General features: G+C 43.1%; 1 protein-coding gene across 1 annotated transcript in view; it reads left to right on the top strand.

Moving 5' to 3' along the window:
- Positions 1-19,239, top strand: part of LOC140391488 (uncharacterized) — a 333,618-nt gene that overhangs the window by 54,774 nt on the left and 259,605 nt on the right. Inside the window, exon 3 of the mRNA XM_072476010.1 lies at positions 1,328-1,382. Within this exon, the coding sequence (XP_072332111.1) occupies positions 1,328-1,382 (55 nt within the window). The remainder of the gene's footprint in view (positions 1-1,327; positions 1,383-19,239) is intronic.

Raw genomic sequence — 19,239 nt, 5'->3', positions numbered from 1 at the left:
CATCCAGCTATCACTCCCCACCCTCACACACACACTGTACCCCATCCCACTCCCCACCCTCACACACACTGAACCCCATCCCACTCCCCACCCTCACACCCACACTGTACCCCATCCCACTCCCCACCCTCACACACACTGTACCCCATCCCACTCCCCACCCTCACACACACTGTACCCCATCCCACTCCCCACCCTCACACACACTGTACCCCATTCCACTCCCCACCCTCACACACACACTGTACACCATCCCACTACCCACCCTCACACACACTGTACCCCATCCCACTCCCCACCCTCACAAACACACTGTACCCCATCCAGCTATCACTCCCCACCCTCACACACACACTGTACCCCATCCCACTCCCCACCCTCACACACACTGAACCCCATTCCACTCCCCACCCTCACACCCACACTGTACCCCATCCCACTCCCCACCCTCACACCCACACTGTACCCCATCCCACTCCCCACCCTCACACCCACACTGTACCCCATCCCCCTCCCCATCCTCACACACACACTGTACCCCATCCCACTCCCCACCCTCACACTCACTGTACCCCATCCCACTCCCCACCCTCACACTGTACCCCATCCCCCTCCCCATCCTCACACACACACTGTACCCCATCCCACTCCCCACCCTCACACACACTGTACCCCATCCCACTCCCCACCCTCACACACACTGTACCCCATCCCACTCCCCACCCTCACACACACTGTACCCCATCCCACCCCCACCCTCACACACACTGTACCCCATCCCACTCCCCACCCTCACACACACTGTACCCCATCCCACCCCCACCCTCACACACACTGTACCCCATCCCACTCCCCACCCTCACACACACTGTACCCCATCCCACCCCCACCCTCACACACACTGTACCCCATCCCACTCCCCACCCTCACACACACTGTACCCCATCCAGCTATCACTCCCCACCCCACCCTATGGCCCACCCCTTCTCCACACACCCTGCCTCCCCCCTCCTCTCTGTGTGAGGAGTTCTTTATCCTCTCCCACCCTGTGTCCTCGTTTCCCCTTCCCTCTGAATCCAGCGGTTATTGTCGACCTTCTTCCTTTGCCAGACAGAATTGTTGTTTTTTGAACAGGGTAATTGGAATGACGTGTTTGAATAGTTTGTGCAGCCCCGTCGATTCTGTCCTGCCTGTAGAAACCCGATGTTATTCCCGTGTGCTGAGAGAACGTCTCTGATTTACTGATGAAATTGGACATTTGCTGATGTTTCTTTATCGCGGGTAAGTTGCCGCTAAAGCAGTTTAAACGTACCTGTTTGTTTTCCAGGTGCCTCTCGTTACGATTCCTGGCCCTGTTGCTTTTGGCTGACGCAGTTCTTGCTGTAAGTAAAAGGTTTGCCTCCGAGTTTAAATTTCCCACCAGGCTGAACCTCCTTCGAATTCCCCCCTGCCCTCAGCCTGAAGTCACGGGCGCCATTCTCCATCGGCCGACGCCTGAGTCGGGAAACGCGATTGGGCGGCGAATCCGTTCCCGCGCTGAAATCAGCGGGCGCTGATTTGACGACAAATTGCAATTCTCCGTCGTCGCGACAGCGGCGTCAGTGCGGTCCGGAACGCACGTACAGCAAACACCGTCGGCATGCCACCAGCAGGCCAGAGCCGGGATTCTCCGGGACCGCCGCCATTCTCTGCCTCCGATTGGGCCGAGTTCCCACGGCGCGGTTCACTTCTGCTTTTAAACATCGTGAAACCAGCGTGAGGGAGGGGGTACGGAAAGTGTCCAACTTGGCCACAGTTTACTGACAAGCTGGGGGGCTTCTGCCTGGGCCGGGGGGAGTAGCAGAGAGTGGCCAGGAGGTGGACTGTGCAGTCGGGGTGGACGGGCAGTCTGCCCATTGTGAACCGAGGGCCTCGGGACTGTGACCCCCCGTTCTGCACTCCCCCCCCGCCATCAGCAACATTCTTTCTGAATCTACCCCGTCTAATCCTGTTCGAATATTATAAGTTTCACTAACCGATTTAGTCTCTCCTCATCTGACAGTCCCGCCATCCCAGGAATCAGCCTGGGAAACCTTCGCTGCCCTCCCTCCATAGCAAGAACATCCTTCCTCAGATAAGGATACAAAACTGCCCACAATACTCCAGGTGTGGCCTCACCAATGCCCTGTACAATTGCAATTAAACATCCCTATTCATATACTCAAATCCTCTCGCTATGAAGCCAACATACCATTCACCTTTTTTCCTGCCTGCTGTACCTGCGCGCTTACTTTCAGCGACTGATGCATGATTGCAAACTCCATTTCCAAGTGACAGGCACCAGCCCTCTCCCAAAACAACAGTCGGAGATTAAATCGGTCGACACACAATCTGAGTGTCACAAATGACACCGAGACCACGGGCGTCATTCTCCGACCCCCCGCCGGGTTGGAGAATCGCCGGGGGCTGCCGTGAATCCCGCCCCCGCCGAAGTCTCCGGTACCGGAGATTGGGCGGGGGCGGGAATCAGGCCGCGCCAGTTGGCGGGCCCCCCCTGCTTGATTCTCCGGCCCGGATGGGCCGAAGTCCGGCCGATAAATTGCCTGTCCCGCCGGCGTGGATTAAACCACCTTTTGAACGGCGGGACAAGGCGCCGTGGGCGGGCTCCGGGGTCCTGGGGGGGCGCGGGGCGATCTGGCCCCGGGGGGTGCCCCCACGGTGGCCTGACCCGCGATCGGGGCCCACCGATCCGCGGGCGGGCCTGTGCCGTGGGGGCACTCTTTCCCTTCCGCCTCCGCCACGGTCTCCACCATGGCGGAGGTGGAAGAGACTCCCTCCACTGCGCATGCGCGGGAATGCAGTGAGCGGCTGCTGACGCTCCCGCGCATGCGCCGCCCGGAGATGTCATTTCCGCGCCAGCTGGCGGGGCGGAAATCCCTCCGCCGCCGGCCTAGCCCCTCAATGTTGGGGCTCGGCCCCCAAAGATGCAGAGCATTCCGCACCTTTGGGGCGGCGCGATGCCCGTCTGATTGGCGCCGTTTCCGGAGAATTTTGCCCCAGGTTCCGGCCACATTTTTGCCCGATCACTGAGGCCTCCAATTTCCACCACTCAGTACTGACCCTCTGACAGTGCAGCACTTCCTCAGTACTGACCCTCTGACAGTGCAGCACTCCCTCAGTACTGACCCTCTGACAGTGCGGCACTCCCTCAGTACTGACCCTCTGACAGTGCGGCACTCCCTCAGTACTGAGCCTCTGACAGTGCGGCACTCCCTCAGTACTGACCCTCTGACAGTGCAGCACTCCCTCAGTACTGACCCTCTGACAGTGCAGCGCTCCCTCAGTACTGACCCTCTGACAGTGCGGCACTCCCTCAGTACTGAGCCTCTGACAGTGCGGCACTCCCTCAGTACTGACCCTCTGACAGTGCAGCACTCCCTCAGTACTGACCCTCTGACAGTGCAGCACTCCCTCAGTACTGACCCTCTGACAGTGCAGCACTCCCTCAGTACTGACCCTCTGACAGTGCGGCACTCCCTCAGTACTGACCCTCTGACAGTGCGGCACTCCCTCAGTACTGACCCTCTGACAGTGCAGCACTCCCTCAGTACTGACCCTCTGACAGTGCGGCACTCCCTCAGTACTGACCCTCTGACAGTGCGGCACTCCCTCAGTACTGACCCTCTGACAGTGCAGCACTCCCTCAGTACTGACCCTCTGACAGTGCAGCACTCTCTCAGTACTGACCCTCTGACAGTGCAGCACTCCCTCAGCACTGACCCGCTGACAGTGCAGCGCTCCCTCAGTACTGACCCTCTGACAGTGCAGCACTCCCTCAGAACTGACCCTCTGGCAGTGCAGCACTCCCTCAGTACTGACTCTCTGACAGTGCGGCACTCCCTCAGAACTGACCCTCTGGCAGTGCAGCACTCCCTCAGTACTGACCCTCCGACAGTGCGACACTCCCTCAGTACTGACCCTCTGACAGTGCGACACTCCCTCAGTACTGACCCTCCGACAGTGCGACACTCCCTCAGTACTGACCCTCTGACAGAAGGATCAGGAAGCAGAAGGTTCTAGAAAGCTGTTCTAGCGATGTGCATCCCCGAATATGATGGGCTGAATGGCCTCGCTCTTAACCATTCTAATATTCACACACAAATGTGCCAGGACATTTCATTAATATCAAAATTACATTATTGTTACTGAATGTAAATATTTCAATTAAACTGCAATCTAAACCAATTAAAGTTTGAAAAAGTGTGTCTAACAGACAGAATGGGCACAGATCCAACTGGAACGCTCACCTATCCACTATCCAGTGAATAACGCCCACTCTTAGCTGGAGAAGATTGTGCGTTACTGTTTGAACAATTCTATCCTGCAATGCGGGCCACAACCCCAATGAACTGCTCCTGTGCTTTCTGGACCAAACAGGCGTTTTTTAAAATCTGCTTGAATAAAATGAGGGAAGTTTTTTTTTTAATGTATTCACTGACATCCATAAAACCCACTCCCTCATTACAAAGCTGCTCCTTCCAGCCAAGCATCTGCAACTCGTTGTAAACTGTGGAATGTTAAATGCCTGATGTGGAATGTGGAATACAGGACATGGAATGTTGTATCTGGAATGTATGATGCTTCAATCCCTGGATTCTGTTCCAGAAACAGTGTTCCTTCAGGAGCTGTGTATCTTTGGAATTCTGTCCTCCAGAGACTGTGGCTGTTCAATCACTGAATGTATTTAAGACCGAAATGGAGAGGTTTGTGTTTGGAAGGAAATGAGGGATACGGGAATAGGGCAGGACAGGAGTTAAAGTAGAAAATCAGCGATAAGACCATAAGTACAATGTAGACTAACCAGTGTATCATGTAGACTAACCAGTGTACAATTTAGACTAACCAGTGTATAATTTAGACTAACCAGTGTATAATGTAGATTAACCAGTGTACAATTTAGACTAACCAGTGAGTGTATAATGTAGACTAACCAGTGTACAATTTAGACTAACCAGTGTACAATGTCGACAAACCAGTGAATAATGTAGACTAACCAGTGTACAATTTAGACTAACCAGTGTATAATGTAGACCAACCAGTGTACAATTTAGACTAACCAGTGTACAATTTAGACTAACCAGTGAATAATTTAGACTAACCAGTGTATAATGTAGACTAACCAGTGTATAATTTAGACTAATCAGTGTATAATGTAGACTAACCAGTGTATAATTTAGACTAACCAGTGTATAATGTAGACTAACCAGTGTACAATTTGGACTAACCAGTGAATAATGTAGACTAACCAGTGTACAATTTAGACTAACCAGTGTATAATGTAGACTAACCAGTGTATAATGTAGACTAACCAGTGTACAATTTAGGCTAACCAGTGTATAATGTAGACTAACCAGTGTACAATTTAGACTAACCAGTGTATAATGTAGACTAACCAGTGTATAATTTAACAATTTAGACTAACCAGTGTACAATTTAGACTAACCAGTGTATAATGTAGACTAACCAGTGTACAATTTAGTCTAACCAGTGTATAATGTAGACTAACCAGTGTACAATTTAGTCTAACCAGTGTATAATGTAGACAATTTAGACTAACCAGTGTACAATTTAGACTAACCAGTGAATAATGTAGACTAACCAGTGTACAATTTAGTCGAACCAGTGTATAATGTAGACTAACCAGTGTACAATTTAGTCTAACCAGTGTATAATGTAGACTAACCAGTGTACAATTTAGGCTAACCAGTGTATAATGTAGACTAACCAGTGTACAATTTAGACTAACCAGTGTATAATGTAGACTAACCAGTGTATAATTTAACAATTTAGACTAACCAGTGTACAATTTAGACTAACCAGTGTATAATGTAGACTAACCAGTGTACAATTTAGTCTAACCAGTGTATATTGTAGACTAACCAGTGTACAATTTAGTCTAACAAGTGTATAATGTAGACACTTTAGACTAACCAGTGTACAATTTAGACTAATCAGTGTACAATTTAGACTAACCAGTGAATAATGTAGACTAACCAGTGTACAATTTAGTCTAACCAGTGTACAATTTAGACTAACCAGTGAATAATGTAGACTAACCAGTGAATAAATTAGACTAACCAGTGTACAATGTAGACTAACCAGTGTACAATTTAGACTAACCAGTGAATAATGTAGACTAACCAGTGTACAATTTAGTCTAACCAGTGTATAATGTAGACTAACCAGTGTACAATTTAGTCTACCCAGTGTATAATGTAGACTAACCAGTGTACAATTTAGTCTAACCAGTGTATAATGTAGACAATTTAGACTAACCAGTGTACAATTTAGACTAACCAGTGTATAATGTAGACAATTTAGACTAACCAGTGTACAATTTAGACTAACCAGTGAATAATGTAGACTAACCAGTGTACAATTTAGACTAACCAGTGAATAATGTAGACTAACCAGTGAATAAATTAGACTAACCAGTGTACAATGTAGACTAACTAGTGTACAATTTAGACTAACCAGTGAATAATGTAGACTAACCAGTGTACAATTTAGACTAACCAGTGTACAATTTAGTCTAACCAGTGTATAATGTAGACAATTTAGACTAACCAGTGTACAATTTAGACTAACCAGTGTACAATGTAGACTAACTAGTGTACAATTTAGACTAACCAGTGAATAAATTAGACTAACCAGTGTACAATTTAGACTAACCATTGTATAATTTAGACTAACCAGTGTACAATTTAGACTAACCAGTGAATAATTTAGACTAACCAGTGTACAATTTAGACTAACCAGTGAATAATGTAGACTAACCAGTGTACAATTTAGACTAACCAGTGAATAATGTAGACTAACCAGTGAATAAATTAGACTAACCAGTGTACAATGTAGACTAACTAGTGTACAATTTAGACTAACCAGTGAATAAATTAGACTAACCAGTGTACAATTTAGACTAACCATTGTATAATTTAGACTAACCAGTGTACAATTTAGACTAACCAGTGAATAATGTAGACTAACCAGTGAATAAATTAGACTAACCAGTGTACAATGTAGACTAACTAGTGTACAATTTAGACTAACCAGTGAATAAATTAGACGAACCAGTGTACAATTTAGACTAACCAGTGTACAATTTAGACTAACCAGTGAATAAATTAGACTAACCAGTGTACAATGTAGACTAACTAGTGTACAATTTAGACTAACCAGTGAATAAATTAGACTAACCAGTGTACAATTTAGACTAACCATTGTATAATTTAGACTAACCAGTGTACAATTTAGACTAACCAGTGAATAATGTAGACTAACCAGTGAATAAATTAGACTAACCAGTGTACAATGTAGACTAACTAGTGTACAATTTAGACTAACCAGTGAATAAATTAGACTAACCAGTGTACAATTTAGACTAACCAGTGAATAAATTAGACTAACCAGTGTACAATGTAGACTAACTAGTGTACAATTTAGACTAACCAGTGAATAAATTAGACTAACCAGTGTACAATTTAGACTAACCATTGTATAATTTAGACTAACCAGTGTACAATTTAGACTAACCAGTGAATAATTTAGACTAACCATTGTATAATTTAGACTAACCAGTGTGCAATTTAGACTAACCAGTGAATAATGTAGACTAACCAGTGTACAATTTAGACTAACCAGTGTACAATTTAGACTAACCAGTGAATAATGTAGACTAACCAGTGAATAAATTAGACTAACCAGTGTACAATGTAGACTAACTAGTGTACAATTTAGACTAACCAGTGAATAAATTAGACTAACCAGTGTACAATTTAGACTAACCATTGTATAATTTAGACTAACCAGTGTACAATTTAGACTAACCAGTGAATAATGTAGACTAACCAGTGAATAAATTAGACTAACCAGTGTACAATGTAGACTAACTAGTGTACAATTTAGACTAACCAGTGAATAAATTAGACTAACCAGTGTACAATTTAGACTAACCATTGTATAATTTAGACTAACCAGTGTACAATTTAGACTAACCAGTGAATAATGTAGACTAACCAGTGAATAAATTAGACTAACCAGTGTACAATGTAGACTAACTAGTGTACAATTTAGACTAACCAGTGAATAAATTAGACTAACCAGTGTACAATTTAGACTAACCAGTGTACAATTTAGACTAACCAGTGAATAATTTAGACTAACCAGTGAATAATGTGCTGCTTCCCCTTTCTCACCATTCGTCCATCATGGAATTAAATTTGAAGCATCATTTCCTGAATCGAGAGAGCTCATTCTCCCCGTGTTTGTGTGGGTTTCACCCCCACAACCCAAAAATGTGCAGGGTAGGTGGATTGGCCAGGCTAAATTGCCCCTTATTTGGAAAAAACGAATTGGGTACACTAAATTTATTATTAAAAATGTTGCACACGAAATGATTCAGGCCGTCACTGGTGAACCATCTCCTAAAACAGGAACAGTTTACAAAGCACTGACAAATCAGAGTCCAGTGGTAATAATTTCTTCAGTCAGAAGCTTGCTTACGTTGGTCTTTATATTTATATTGGACTGCACCAACATTCTACTGCCCAAAGCTCCTGGTCAGGAAAGAATTCAATTAAGATATAAATATTTACTGGAGGTGCCTGTGCTCTGATTGGTCCCAGTCACGGCAAGATCCCTAGTTTAATGCAACTCCCGAGCATTAACAATGCAAGTTCAATTTATAACTCCTTTTATAGTCAGCAGACGCCATCCAAAAGATACCAGACAGTGAGAATAAATCAATGAGATATGTGCTTCCAGACCCTGGGTAGGGATTTAATGGTCTGGAAGGCGGCTGGACTTGTTGGCCAGATTTCCTCTCACACAATTGCAAAGTTATTTTGCTCTGTAATGCTACAAATAGGAGGTTTGGTTAACCACACCCTTCGAGGATCTAGCCTCGTGTGCCAGCATCGCAGCAGAGAATGGAGAACAGTCAGAGCTGGAGCCAAACAGAAACTTGTATTTACACAATACCGTTTGTCTCGAGTGCTTCACAGAGAGATCATTAGAAATAGACATTCTGCTTTGGGAGGAGATATTCGGAGGAGTGACCAGAAACGTGGTCAAAGAGATGGATTCCAAAGAGGTTTGAAAGGAGGTTTTGGGAAGGAATTCTGAGGCAAGGTGCAGACAGCTGAAGGCACGATTACCAAAAGTTTACCAATTCGTTTTTTCCAATTAAGGGGCAATTTAGCGCGGCCAATCCACCTACCCTGCACATCTTTGGGTTGTGGGGGTGAAACCCTCGCAGTCACGGGGAGAATGAGCTCTCTCGATTCAGGAAATGATGCTTCAAATTCAAATTACCTGCTGGAAGTCAGGATGTGCAAGAGGCCAGAGCCAAAACAGCAGAGAGATTACACCAGGGTGCAGGAGTGCGAGGCGGTTACAGAGATAGGGTGTGTGTGGGGGAATGGGGGAGGTAACAGAGATGGGAAGGGTTGTGGGGCCTGGAGGAGGTTACAGAGATAGGGAGGGTTGTAGGGGCTGGAGGAGGTTACGGAGATAGGGAGGGTTGTAGGGGCTGGAGGAGGTTACCGAGATAAGGAGGGTTGTAGGGGCTGGAGGAGGTTACAGAGATAGGGAGGGTTGTAGGGCCTGGAGGAGGTTACAGAGATAGGGAGGGTTGTAGGGGCTGGAGGAGGTTACAGAGATGGGGAGGGTTGGAGGGGCTGGAGGAGGTTACAGAGATAGGGAGGGTTGTAGGGCCTGGAGGAGGTTACAGAGATAGGGAGGGTTGTAGGGACTGGAGGAAGTTACAGAGATAGGGAGGGCTGTGGGGCCTGGAGGAGGTTACCGAGATAGGGAGGGTTGTAGGGACTGGAGGAGGTTACAGAGATAGGGAGAGTTGTAGGGGCTGGATGAGGTTACAGAGATAGGGAGGGTTGTGGAGCCTGAAGGAGGTTACAGAGATAGGGAGGGTTGTAGGGACTGGAGGAGGTTACCGAGATAGGGAGGTTTGTGGGGGCTGGAGGAGGTTACAGAGATAGGGAGGGTTGTAGGGGCTGGAGGAGGTTACCGAGATAGGTAGGGTTGTAGGGACTGGAGGAGGTTACAGAGATCGGGAGGATTGTAGGGACTGGAGGAAGTTACAGAGATAGGGAGGGCTGTGGGGCCTGGATGAGGTTACAGAGATAGGTAGGGTTGTAGGGACTGGAGGAGGTTACAGAGATAGGGAGGATTGTAGGGGCTGAAGGAGGTTACAGAGATAGCGAGGGTTGTAGGGACTGGAGGAGGTTACAGAGATAGGGAGAGTACGTTTGGGGACTCTAAGCAAGTCTTTTCCCGCAGTTTCGCCAATGACATCACCGGGTGAGGACAGGGTCATGGCGGAAAATTGAAAAGATGATGATTTCCCTGCAGGCAGAGACATATGGAGCCTGAATCAAGAACTCACAGCCAATTTGGGAAATTCAGTAGTACCAGATATATTCCATGTCAGTAATCAGAGTTATAATCCAGGTCAGTGATCAGAGTTATAATCCAGGACAGTGATCAGAGTTATAATCTAGGTCAGTAATCAGTTATAATCCAGGTCAGTGATCAGAGATATAATCCAGGTCAGTAATCAGAGTTATAATCCAGGTCAGTAATCATTTATAATCCAGGTCAGTAATCAGAGTTATAATCCAGGACAGTGATCAGAGTTATAATCCAGGTCAGTAATCAGTTATAATCCAGGTCAGTGATCAGAGATATAATCCAGGTCAGTGATCAGAGTTATAATCCAGGTCAGTGATCAGAGTTATAATCCAGGTCAGTGATCAGAGTTATAATCCACGTAAGTGAACAGAGTTATAATCCAGGTCTGTGATCAGAGTTAAAATCCAGCTCAGTGATCAGAGTTATAATCCAGGTCAGTAATCAGAGTTATAATCCAGGTCAGTGATCAGAGTTATAATCCAGGACAGTGATCAGAGTTATAATCCAGGTCAGTAATCAGTTATAATCCAGGTCAGTGATCAGAGTTATAATCCAGGTCAGTGATCAGAGTTATAATCCAGATCAGTAATCAGAGTTATAATCCAGGTCAGTGATCAGAGTTATAATCCAGGTCAGTAATCATTTATAATCCAGGTCAGTGATCAGAGTTATAATCCAGCTCAGTGATCAGAGTTATAATCCAGGTCAGTAATCAGAGTTATAATCCAGGTCAGTGATCAGAGTTATAATCCAGGTCAGTAATCAGAGTTATAATCCAGATCAGTGATCAGAGTTATAATCCAGGTCAGTGATCAGAGTTATAATCCAGGTCAGTAATCATTTATAATCCAGGTCAGTGATCAGAGTTATAATCCAGGTCAGTGATCAGAGTTATAATCCAGCTCAGTGATCAGAGTTATAATCCAGGTCAGTAATCAGAGTTATAATCCAGGTCAGTAATCAGTTATAATCCAGGTCAGGAATCAGTTATAATCCAGGTCAGTAATCATTTATAATCCAGGTCAGTGATCAGAGTTATAATCCAGGCCAGTGATCAGAGTTATAATCCAGGTCAGTGATCAGAGTTATAATCCAGGTCAGTAATCATTTATAATCCAGGTCAGCGATCAGAGTTATAATCCAGGTCAGTGATCAGAGTTATAATCCAGGTCAGTAATCAGAGTTATAATCCAGGTCAGTGATCAGAGTTATAATCCAGGTCAGTGATCAGAGTTATAATCCAGGTCAATAATCAGTTATAATCCAGGTCGGTAATCAGAGTTATAATCCAGGTCAGTGATCAGAGTTATAATCCAGGTCAGTAATCAGTTATAATCCAGGTCAGTAATCAGAGTTATAATCCAGGTCAGTGATCAGAGTTATAATCCAGGTCAGTGATCAGAGTTATAATCCACGTAAGTGAACAGAGTTATAATCCAGGTCAGTGATCAGAGTTATAATCCAGGTCAGTAATCAGAGTTATAATCCAGGTCAGTGATCAGAGTTATAATCCAGGTCAGGAATCAGTTATAATCCAGGTCAGTGATCAGAGTTATAATCCAGGTCAGTAATCAGAGTTATAATCCAGGTCAGTGATCAGAGTTATAATCCAGGTCAGTGATCAGAGTTATAATCCAGGTCAGTAATCAGAGTTATAATCCAGGTCAGTGATCAGAGTTATAACCCAGGTCAGTAATCATTTATAATCCAGGTCAGTGATCAGAGTTATAATCCAGCTCAGTGATCAGAGTTATAATCCAGGTCAGTAATCAGAGTTATAATCCAGGTCAGTGATCAGAGTTATAATCCAGGTCAGTGATCAGAGTTATAATCCAGGTCAGTAATCAGAGTTATAATCCAGATCAGTAATCAGAGTTATAATCCAGGTCAGTAATCATTTATAATCCAGGTCAGTGATCAGAGTTATAATCCAGGTCAGTGATCAGAGTTATAATCCAGGTCAGTAATCAGAGTTATAATCCAGGTCAGTAATCAGTTATAATCCAGGTCAGGAATCAGTTATAATCCAGGTCAGTAATCATTTATAATCCAGGTCAGTGATCAGAGTTATAATCCAGGTCAGTGATCAGAGTTATAATCCAGGCCAGTGATCAGAGTTATAATCCAGGCCAGTGATCAGAGTTATAATCCAGGTCAGTGATCAGAGTTATAATCCAGGTCAGTAATCATTTATAATCCAGGTCAGCGATCAGAGTTATAATCCAGGTCAGTGATCAGAGTTATAATCCAGGTCAGTAATCAGAGTTATAATCCAGGTCAGTGATCAGAGTTATAATCCAGGTCAGTGATCAGAGTTATAATCCAGGTCAATAATCAGTTATAATCCAGGTCGGTAATCAGAGTTATAATCCAGGTCAGTGATCAGAGTTATAATCCAGGTCAGTAATCAGTTATAATCCAGGTCAGTAATCAGAGTTATAATCCAGGTCAGTGATCAGAGTTATAATCCAGGTCAGTGATCAGAGTTATAATCCACGTAAGTGAACAGAGTTATAATCCAGGTCAGTGATCAGAGTTATAATCCAGCTCAGTGATCAGAGTTATAATCCAGGTCAGTAATCAGAGTTATAATCCAGGTCAGTGATCAGAGTTATAATCCAGGTCAGGAATCAGTTATAATCCAGGTCAGTGATCAGAGTTATAATCCAGGTCAGTAATCAGAGTTATAATCCAGGTCAGTGATCAGAGTTATAATCCAGGTCAGTGATCAGAGTTATAATCCAGGTCAGTAATCAGAGTTATAATCCAGATCAGTAATCAGAGTTATAATCCAGGTCAGTGATCAGAGTTATAACCCAGGTCAGTAATCATTTATAATCCAGGTCAGTGATCAGAGTTATAATCCAGCTCAGTGATCAGAGTTATAATCCAGGTCAGTAATCAGAGTTATAATCCAGGTCAGTGATCAGAGTTATAATCCAGGTCAGTGATCAGAGTTATAATCCAGGTCAGTAATCAGAGTTATAATCCAGATCAGTAATCAGAGTTATAATCCAGGTCAGTAATCATTTATAATCCAGGTCAGTGATCAGAGTTATAATCCAGCTCAGTGATCAGAGTTATAATCCAGGTCAGTGATCAGAGTTATAATCCAGGTCAGTGATCAGAGTTATAATCCAGGTCAGTGATCAGAGTTATAATCCAGGTCAGTAATCAGTTATAATCCAGGTCAGTGATCAGAGTTATAATCCAGGTCAGTGATCAGAGTTATAATCCAGGACAGTGATCAGAGTTATAATCCAGGTCAGTAATCATTTATAATCCAGGTCAGTGATCAGAGTTATAATCCAGGTCAGTGACCAGAGTTATAATCCAGCTCAGTGATCAGAGTTATAATCCAGGTCAGGAATCAGTTATAATCCAGGTCAGTAATCATTTATAATCCAGGTCAGTAATCAGAGTTATAATCCAGGTCAGTGATCAGAGTTCTAATCCAGGCCAGTGATCAGAGTTATAATCCAGGCCAGTGATCAGAGTTATAATCCAGGTCAGTGATCAGAGTTATAATCCAGGTCAGTAATCATTTATAATCCAGGTCAGCGATCAGAGTTATAATCCAGGTCAGTAATCAGAGTTATAATCCAGGTCAGTGATCAGAGTTATAATCCAGGTCAGTAATCATTTATAATCCAGGTCAGTGATCAGAGTTATAATCCAGGTCAGTGACCAGAGTTATAATCCAGCTCAGTGATCAGAGTTATAATCCAGGTCAGGAATCAGTTATAATCCAGGTCAGTAATCATTTATAATCCAGGTCAGTAATCAGAGTTATAATCCAGGTCAGTGATCAGAGTTCTAATCCAGGCCAGTGATCAGAGTTATAATCCAGGCCAGTGATCAGAGTTATAATCCAGGTCAGTGATCAGAGTTATAATCCAGGTCAGTAATCATTTATAATCCAGGTCAGCGATCAGAGTTATAATCCAGGTCAGTGATCAGAGTTATAATCCAGGTCAGTAATCAGTTATAATCCAGGTCAGTGATCAGAGTTATAATCCAGGTCAGTGATCAGAGTTATAATCCAGGTCGGTGATCAGAGTTATAATCCAGGTCAGTGATCAGAGTTATAATCCAGGTCAGTGATCAGAGTTATAATCCAGGTCAGTGATCAGAGTTATAATCCAGGTCAGGAATCAGTTATAATCCAGGTCAGTAATCATTTATAATCCAGGTCAGTGATCAGAGTTATAATCCAGGTCAGTGATCAGAGTTATAATCCAGGTCAGGAATCAGTTATAATCCAGGTCAGTTATCATTTATAATCCAGGTCAGTGATCAGAGTTATAATCCAGGTCAGGAATCAGTTATAATCCAGGTCAGTAATCATTTATAATCCAGGTCAGTGATCAGAGTTATAATCCAGGTCAGTGATCAGAGTTATAATCCAGGTCAGTAATCAGAGTTATAATCCAGGTCAGTGATCAGAGTTATAATCCAGGTCAGTGATCAGAGTTATAATCCAGGTCAGGAATCAGTTATAATCCAGGTCAGTAATCATTTATAATCCAGGTCAGTGATCAGAGTTATAATCCAGGTCAGTGATCAGAGTTATAATCCAGGTCAGTGATCAGAGTTATAATCCAGGTCAGCGATCAGAGTTATAATCCAGGTCAGTGATCAGAGTTATAATCCAGGTCAGTGATCAGAGTTATAATCCAGGTCAGTGATCAGAGTTATAATCCAGGTCAGTAATCAGAGTTATAATCCAGCTCAGTGATCAGAGTTATAATCCAGGTCAGGAATCAGTTATAATCCAGGTCAGTGATCAGAGTTATAATCCAGGTCAGTGATCAGAGTTATAATCCAGGCCAGTGATCAGAGTTATAATCCAGGTCAGTAATCAGAGTTATAATCCAGCTCAGTGATCAGAGTTATAATCCAGGCCAGTGATCAGAGTTATAATCCAGGTCAGTGATCAGAGTTATAATCCAGGTCAGTGATCAGAGTTATAATCCAGGTCAGTAATCAGTTATAATCCAGGTCAGTGATCAGAGTTATAATCCAGGTCAGTGATCAGAGTTATAATCCAGGTCAGTGATCAGAGTTATAATCCAGGTCAGTGATCAGAGTTATAATCCAGCTCAGTGATCAGAGTTATAATCCAGGTCCGGAATCAGTTATAATCCAGGTCAGTGATCAGAGTTATAATCCAGGTCAGTGATCAGAGTTATAATCCAGGTCAGGAATCAGAGTTATAATCCAGGTCAGTGATCAGAGTTATAATCCAGGTCAGGAATCAGTTATAATCCAGGTTAGTGATCAGAGTTATAATCCAGGTCAGTGATCAGAGTTATAATCCAGGTCAGTGATCAGAGTTATAATCCAGGTCAGTGATCAGAGTTATAATCCAGATCAGTGATCAGAGTTATAATCCAGGTCAGGAATCAGAGTTATAATCCAGGTCAGTGATCAGAGTTATAATCCAGGTCAGGAATCAGTTATAATCCAGGTCAGTGATCAGAGTTATAATCCAGGTCAGTGATCAGAGTTATAATCCAGGTCAGTAATCAGTTATAATCCAGGTCGGTAATCAGAGTTATAATCCAGGTCAGTAATCAGTTATAATCCAGGTCGGTAATCAGAGTTATAATCCAGGTCAGTAATCAGAGTTATAATCCAGGTCAGTGATCAGAGTTATAATCCAGGTCAGTAATCAGTTATAATCCAGGTCAGTGATCAGAGTTATAATCCAGGTCAGTGATCAGAGTTATAATCCAGGTCAGTAATCAGTTATAATCCAGGTCGGTAATCAGAGTTATAATCCAGGTCAGTAATCAGAGTTATAATCCAGGTCAGTAATCAGTTATAATCCAGGTCAGTAATCAGTTATAATCCAGGTCGGTAATCAGAGTTATAATCCAGGTCAGTAATCAGAGTTATAATCCAGGTCAGTGATCAGAGTTATAATCCAGGTCGGTGATCAGAGTTATAATCCAGGTCAGTGATCAGAGTTATAATCCAGGTCAGTAATCAGTTATAATCCAGGTCGGTAATCAGAGTTATAATCCAGGTCAGTGATCAGAGTTATAATCCAGGTCAGGAATCAGTTATAATCCAGGTCAGTGATCAGAGTTATAATCCAGGTCAGTGATCAGAGTCATAATCCAGGTCAGTAATCAGAGTTATAATCCAGGTCAGTGATCAGAGTTATAATCCAGGTCAGTAATCAGAGTTATAATCCAGGTCAGTGATCAGAGTTATAATCCAGGTCAGTGATCAGAGTTATAATCCAGGTCAGGAATCAGAGTTATAATCCAGGTCAGTGATCAGAGTTATAATCCAGGTCAGTGATCAGAGTTATAATCCAGGTCAGGAATCAGAGTTATAATCCAGGTCAGTGATCAGAGTTATAATCCAGGTCAGGAATCAGTTATAATCCAGGTCAGTGATCAGAGTTATAATCCAGGTCAGGAATCAGTTATAATCCAGGTCAGTGATCAGAGTTATAATCCAGATCAGTGATCAGAGTTATAATCCAGGTCAGTGATCAGAGTTATAATCCAGGTCAGTAATCAGTTATAATCCAGGTCGGTAATCAGAGTTATAATCCAGCTCAGTGATCAGAGTTATAATCCAGCTCAGTGATCAGAGTTATAATCCAGGTCGGTAATCAGAGTTATAATCCAGCTCAGTGATCAGAGTTATAATCCAGGTCAGTGATCAGAGTTATAATCCAGGTCAGTGATCAGAGTTATAATCCAGGTCAGTGATCAGAGTTATAATCCAGGTCAGTAATCAGTTATAATCCAGGTCAGTGATCAGAGTTATAATCCAGGTCAGTAATCAGAGTTATAATCCAGGTCAGTGATCAGAGTTATAATCCAGGTCAGTAATCAGAGTTATAGTCCAGCTCAGTGATCAGAGTTATAATCCAGGTCAGTGATCAGAGTTATAATCCAGGTCAGGAATCAGTTATAATCCAGGTCAGTGATCAGAGTTATAATCCAGGTCAGTGATCAGAGTTATAATCCAGGTCAGTGATCAGAGTTATAATCCAGGTCAGTGATCAGAGTTATAATCCAGGTCAGTAATCAGTTATAATCCAGGTCAGTGATCAGAGTTATAATCCAGGTCAGGAATCAGTTATAATCCAGGTCAGTGATCAGAGTTATAATCCAGGTCAGTGATCAGAGTTATAATCCAGGTCAGTGATCAGAGTTATAATCTAGGTCAGTAATCAGAGTTATAATCCAGGTCAGTGATCAGAGTTATAATCCAGCTCAGTGATCAGAGTTATAATCCAGCTCAGTGATCAGAGTTATAATCCAGGTCAGTGATCAGAGTTATAATCCAGGTCAGTAATCAGAGTTATAATCCAGGTCAGTGATCAGTTATAATCCAGGTCAGTGATCAGAGTTATAATCCAGGTCAGTGATCAGAGTTATAATCCAGGTCAGGAATCAGAGTTATAATCCAGGTCAGGAATCAGAGTTATAATCCAGGTCAGTGATCAGAGTTATAATCCAGGTCAGTAATCAGAGTTATAATCCAGGTCAGGAATCAGAGTTATAATCCAGGTCAGTGATCAGAGTTATAATCCAGGTCAGTAATCAGAGTTATAATCCAGGTCAGGAATCAGTTATAATCCAGGTCGGTAATCAGAGTTATAATCCAGGTCAGTAATCAGAGTTATAATCCAGGTCAGTGATCAGAGTTATAATCCAGGTCAGGAATCAGTTATAATCCAGGTTAGTGATCAGAGTTATAATCCAGGTCAGTGATCAGAGTTATAATCCAGGTCAGTGATCAGAGTTATAATCCAGGTCAGTAATCAGTTATAATCCAGGTCGGTAATCAGAGTTATAATCCAGGTCAGGAATCAGTTATAATCCAGGTTAGTGATCAGAGTTATAATCCAGGTCAGTAATCAGAGTTATAATCCAGGTCAGTGATCAGAGTTATAATCCAGGTCAGTGATCAGAGTCATAATCCAGGTCAGTAATCAGTTATAATCCAGGTCGGTAATCAGAGTTATAATCCAGGTCAGTCATCAGAGTTATAATCCAGGTCAGTAATCAGAGTTATAATCCAGGTCAGTAATCAGTTATAATCCAGGTTAGTGATCAGAGTTATAATCCAGGTCAGTGATCAGAGTTATAATCCAGGTCAGTGATCAGAGTTATAATCCAGGTCAGTAATCAGAGTTATAATCCAGGTCAGTGATCAGAGTTATAATCCAGGTCAGTGATCAGAGTTATAATCCAGGTAGGTGATCAGAGTTATAATCCAGGTCAGTGATCAGAGTCATAATCCAGGTCAGTAATCAGTTATAATCCAGGTTAGTGATCAGAGTTATAATCCAGGTCAGTGATCAGAGTTATAATCCAGGTCAGTAATCAGAGTTATAATCCAGGTCAGTAATCAGTTATAATCCAGGTCGGTAATCAGAGTTATAATCCAGGTCAGTGATCAGAGTTATAATCCAGGTCAGTAATCAGTTATAATCCAGGTCGGTAATCAGAGTTATAATCCAGGTCAGGAATCAGTTATAATCCAGGTCAGTGATCAGAGTTATAATCCAGGTCAGGAATCAGAGTTATAATCCAGGTCAGTAATCAGAGTTATAATCCAGGTCAGTGATCAGAGTTATAATCCAGCTCAGTGATCAGAGTTATAATCCAGGTCAGGAATCAGAGTTATAATCCAGGTCAGTAATCAGAGTTATAATCCAGGTCAGTAATCAGAGTTATAATCCAGGTCAGTGATCAGAGTTATAATCCAGGTCAGGAATCAGTTATAATCCAGGTCAGT

Source organism: Scyliorhinus torazame, chromosome 15, assembly GCF_047496885.1.
Source record: "Scyliorhinus torazame isolate Kashiwa2021f chromosome 15, sScyTor2.1, whole genome shotgun sequence".
Taxonomy (NCBI): Eukaryota; Metazoa; Chordata; class Chondrichthyes; order Carcharhiniformes; family Scyliorhinidae; genus Scyliorhinus; species Scyliorhinus torazame.
The sequence above is the reverse complement of the archived record's forward strand: the minus strand, read 5'-3'. Positions and strand labels throughout refer to the sequence as shown.